Source organism: Mastomys coucha, unplaced genomic scaffold (assembly GCF_008632895.1).
Source record: "Mastomys coucha isolate ucsf_1 unplaced genomic scaffold, UCSF_Mcou_1 pScaffold15, whole genome shotgun sequence".
Taxonomy (NCBI): Eukaryota; Metazoa; Chordata; class Mammalia; order Rodentia; family Muridae; genus Mastomys; species Mastomys coucha.
Genome location: NW_022196897.1, coordinates 112,610,232 through 112,615,721, shown reverse-complemented (window position 1 = coordinate 112,615,721; position 5,490 = coordinate 112,610,232). Strand labels below are relative to the sequence as shown.

The 5,490-nt window shown below is 41.4% G+C and overlaps 1 protein-coding gene and 1 non-coding gene across 5 annotated transcripts in view; one reads left to right on the top strand and one right to left on the bottom strand.

Moving 5' to 3' along the window:
• The window catches only part of Ap4e1 (adaptor related protein complex 4 subunit epsilon 1), a 71,631-nt gene that overhangs the window by 18,787 nt on the left and 47,354 nt on the right, over window positions 1–5,490 (bottom strand). For all 4 annotated transcript variants that reach the window (XM_031371792.1, XM_031371793.1, XM_031371794.1 and 1 more), the window contains one exon: window positions 2,591–2,705. In XM_031371792.1, the coding sequence (XP_031227652.1) occupies window positions 2,591–2,705 (115 nt within the window). The remainder of the gene's footprint in view (window positions 1–2,590; window positions 2,706–5,490) is intronic.
• On the top strand, window positions 3,949–4,055 carry LOC116092626. The gene has a single exon (XR_004119370.1). It is a non-coding gene; the product is annotated as a U6 spliceosomal RNA (small nuclear RNA).

The window sequence follows — 5,490 nt, the reverse complement described above, 5'->3', positions numbered from 1 at the left end:
TTGAAAAAAACAAACAAATGAAAGGAAGGAAGAAAGGAAGGTAGGAAGGAAGGAAGGAAGGAAGGAAGGAAAGAAGGAAGAAAAGAAGAGAAAATAGAAAAAGAAAAAAAAAAGAAGCACAGCTCCTGGGAAGACTCATGTTCAACTCCTAGCATGGTGGCTCACAACTGCCTGTAACTCCAATTCCAGGGAATCCAATGCCCTCTTTAGTCCTCCACAGGTACTAAGCATATACAATTCACATATACAACACACAAAGATAAAATAAATAGAATAAATCTTTTTAAAAATTAAAAAATATTAAAATGGCTATATTACCAAAACAACCCAAACAAACAAATGAAAGAACCCAAGTGAAGAAAAAAATAGAGAGACTCAACTCAACTGCCATCAAAATATCAATTACATTCTTCACAAAACTAAAACAATCCAAAAAGTCATATAGAAGCTCAAAAGCCAAGAAAACACAAGCAATCTCAGGCAGAAAGACCACTGGAGCTATTATCATAGCTGACTCAAATTCACTAGGAAGCCACAGTAACAATGGCATCAAGGCCCTGCAACAAGATGCACGCAGACCAGTGGACAGAACAGAGACTCACACAAAGACACACATACACTCATGGGATTTCTGACAAAGGTGTTAAAAACATACATTAAAAAACTCAACACCCTCATCAACAAATGGTGCTGGCAAAATTAGGTACACCTGCAGATCCCTAGAGAGAACATGCTTAGAGAGAAGAATTTTCTGAACAAGACCTAAATAACACAGGAAGTAGCACCAAGAATTTACAAGGGATTATATAAAATTAACAAGTTTCATCATAGCAAACAAAACTATCGGTGTAGTGAACAGATAGCCTACAAGATGGAGGAAACTATACTTAGACAGGGAGTTAAGATCTTGAATACATAGAGCTGAAAAAAACTAACAAAACACTAGCCACACAAAAAACTCTGCCAGTCAGTAGATGGGCTAATCATCAAATGAGCAGTAGATAGTTTTCAGAAAAAGAAAACACAAATGGCCAGGAAATATTTCTTTAAAGTCTCCAACATCCTGCCTGGGTATGATGGTCTATACCTTTAATCCCAACACTCAGAAAGCATTCAAGGCCAGCCTGGTGTACACAGGAATTCCATACAGGGCTACATAGAAAGTTTATGTCTCAAAAAAGTGTTCAATATTCCCTAGCCTTCAAGGAAATGTAAATTAAAAACACCTTGAGCCTCCATCTCATGCTGGTCAGAACACTATACAGAGGATGGTGAGGATGACGATGGTGAGGATGAGGTGAGAGAAGAAGCCTAATCCCTACAGGTGGGAAAGAGACCATGCACCACTATGAATGCCGGGGTGGGAAGAGTCTTTCAGAAAGTAAAACATACAACAACCAGATGACCTAGCTGTACTACTCCTGGGCATATACTCAAAGGACTTTGTTTTCCACTATAGAGACACATGTACATCCACATTTATTGCTGCTCTATTCACAATACCAAGAAAAAGCCTGAATGTCTATCAACAGACCAATGGACAATGAAAATGTAGTGCATATACACAATGGAATTTTACTCAGCTATAAAACAGGTGACATTAGGACATTTGCAGGAAAATGGGTAGATTCTTAAAATATATAAAGTGACCCAGACTCAGAGAGACAGATGTTGCATGTTCCTGACACATTGTCTTCAGTGTCATGTATACACACATGTGAATGTCTGAGTCTAGGCTTTGCAACTAGACAGGGGACAGTGAGAGGGAAAGTGCAGAGGAAGAAGGGCACAGTAGAACTCAGGAAACCACAGAGGAGGCCACTGGGGGTAAAAGGGAGAAAAGGGTGTGTGGGGATGGTGGTGGTCAGAGACCAACAAACACAAATTTGTTTTAAAATGCCATAATAAAACTCAATACTTTGTATACTAATTGAAAATTATTTTAAATAAATTTAATAAAATCTTTAATCAAAAGCTCTGTAAAAGATAACAATATGCTTAGCAACCCTTTGATCTCACTGTTTGTAACAAAATAGCCTGGCACACAGCATAGGAAAATGTGTACTCAGCAAAACCAACAAACCCCTGAGATCTTTCTGGACTGTCAGTGTCACTGTCCTAAACCATAAGCGACGATAGTCCACACTTCTCTCTGTCTCCCAGAAGCAACTTCCAGGTACCATGCAGATGACTCAGGCATCTCCTCTCTATCAAGGTCACTGTAGAGACTCTCAGGCTGTGCTTTTCAAAGTACAAAGCTCTGACCCTTGTGAGTTCCTCGTGACATAACTAGATACTTTGTTAGAGAATCTAATACATAAACAGTTTATAGTGAAAATGAGTCACTAGCCCACAGTGACCAGGACTGCTGCTGGAACCTTTTTAGACATGCTCACACTATTCAATGTCAGCCTTTCCTGGGTGTAGTGGCACACGACCTTAATCCCAGCACTCTGGAGGCAGAGACAGATGAATTCTTTATCTCAAATTCTCAACCAGCCTGCACTACACAGTGAGCACACCTTGTCTCAGTAACAACAAAAACTAAAAACAAAATAAACCGTATTATGATAAAGAGATGGAAATATACCTTTTTCCCGAGAGAGCTGTTCCTCTTGGCGCTGGTGATGGGGCTTATAAGGTGCTGCTCCCTGACTGAGTCCTTCGGCCACAAAACCATCCAGAAAAGATAAAGAAGCATCTGCCTGCATTAAAGTTAAGCAAGTCAGGAATGAACAATCAATCAAACATGTATTTGGAAGACTAGATTGAATGTTCATATAACTTTGGCACAATTATCTTTTAAATTTTTTAAAGAGAGATCCAGGGTCTAGTCGGGTAAGTTAGCCTGATTATACCCTCCGTAACCCACCAGATCTAGTGTAAATCCCACACCCAGTGCTGGGCCTAGTCTGGTCATCCCTCCCTGGTAAGCTCTACACATCTGCCAAGACCTGCCCTACCTGTACACAACCTTCAGCCCTCTACCTCCTATGCCACATCCAAATTCTTCACCCAGTCACATCTTGCACATTCTTTTCCAGTGTCTAGCCAGGTGAATCCACCTGATCTTCCCTTTGTCACACCCACCCTGGACCCCAGATCTATCTCCAAAGTTCCAGGCTTGGACCAGAACCCACATCCTGCACACTAACCCAGTACCCTGTGGCTACCTAACCTCATCTCACTAAGCCATATTCAAGTTCTAGGCATAGCTGGACCTGCACATCCTGTGTTCTGCACCAACCTGCTCTGTCTGTATCAGAAACAGAACTAAAAGAAGTCTGTGTATACATACACATATACATTCATGGTTTAAGTGAAGTTTTCTCATCTGGGTTGACACTGTTACCCTAAGAGCCATAGACTATCTGACCAAAAATTTAACACTAAACTTGAGGAGCCCTCTTTTGAGTTGTTGGTCAGGGCTGTTGAAGAAACTCCCCAAGCACACATACTATTGCTATTGTCCTTGGTGTTCCTCAGAGGTGGATGGTAAGTAGAAGACACCATGTGTTTTGGGCACAGGATCCAGAGAACTCAAGTTGTATCTGATCTTGTGTTGTATAGTTTTATGCTAACTTGATACAAGATAATGTCATTTGAGAGGAAGGAGCCTCAATTAAGAAAATGTTTCCAGGGCTGGTAAGATGGCTCAGCGGGTAAGAGCAATGACTGCTCTTCCAAAGGTCCTGAGTTCAAATTCTAACAACCATATAGTGGCTCACAACTACCCATAATGAGATCTGATGCCCTCTTCTGGTGCGTCTGAAGACAGCTACAGTGTACTTATTTATAATAATAGACAAATCTTAGGGCTGGAGCAAGTGGGGTTGACCAGAGCGAGCAGAGGTCCTAAAGTCAATTCCCAACAACCAGATGAAGGCTCACAACTATCTGTACAGATACAGTGTGTACTCATATACATGAAATAAATAAATCTTTAATGTGCTCGCTTCGGCAGCACATATACTAAAATTGGAACGATACAGAGAAGATTAGCATGGCCCCTGCGCAAGGATGACACGCAAATTCGTGAAGCGTTCCAAATAAATAAATAAATAAATAAATAAATAAATAAATAAATAGATCTTAAAAAAAAAAAAAAGAAAGAAAGAAAGAAAATGCTTCCATTAGATAGGGCTGTAGGCAAACCTGTACGGAGTTTTTCTTAAATAGTCACTGATTGGAGGGCCCAGTCCATTGTGGGTGGTACCATCTCTGAGCTGGTGGTCCTGGGTTCTATAAGAAAGCAGGCTGAGCAAGCCATAGGGAATAAGACAGTAAGCACTATGCCTCCATTGTGTCTGCATCAGCTCCTGACTCTAGGTTCAAGCTCCATTTGCATTCCTGTCCTGACTTCTTTCAGTGATGAACAGTGATTTGAAAACGTAAGCCAAATAAACCCTTTCCTCCCCATGTTGCTTTGGTCCTGGTATTTCACCACAAATAATAACCCTAGCTGAGACAGACCTAAAAGCTGACTCCCTGAGGACTAGTTTTCATTATGTCAGACAGTGCCATGCAAGCTTCCAAAGGAGGCTACTCAGTAATGACCATTATGAACCACAACAAACAGTCAGCAATGCACAATAACCTTATGGGTATGGAAGTGGCATGCATATTTGGAGGTAGCCAGCTCTACAATCAAGAAATCATGTCTGGTACTAGAAACCTAGTCAACTATCCAGGGCCAGTGAACTCATGGGTCTTGTAGTAAAACCTCCAACCATCACTTTACTAAACCAGCACACAATCTCTAACTACATTCTATATATTTGTCCTTAAAAAAAAAAAAAAGATTTATTTATTTATTTTATGCATACGAGCACACCAACATTGCTCTCTTCAGACACACCAGAAGAGGGCACCAGACAGACCCCATTACAGATGGTTGTGAGCCACCATGTGGTTGCTGGGAATTGAACTCAGGACTTTTGAAAGAGCAGTTGGTGCTCTTAACTGCTGAGCCATCTCTCCAGCCCCCATGTTTGTCCCTAAACACACAGAAGTGTCATTCTTACTCCTCATCTAGGAAGCTTCTCTTTGCAACCAATGGAAATCACTACAGAAAACCACAACCAATCAAAATGCAAAATTGTAGAGCCTTTTCCTAATGGATACATCTACAAAACACTCCCACACCTAAGGCTCAAGGAAAACTGGGGAAGAGAGGGCAGAAAGGTTGTAAAAGCCAGAGGATCGGGGTGTTTGCTATGAGAATGTCAGAGATGCTAACTGACAAAGAGAGGATTCCTGTTTACTTTTTACCTTTCTTCTCCTTTTATGACTAGGAGGGTACATGAGTTTGACTAGAAACAGAACCCTATGCTTCAAACCAGTAAGGTCTTACTAATAACCAGACCCAAGACAATGGCACCCAGTGCATCCCACCTCTCAGGACCAGCGCTTGCTGTACACCCGAGACAATGGCCCCCAGTGAATCCCCCCTCTCAGTGCATCCCCCTCTCAGTGCATCCCCCCTCTCAG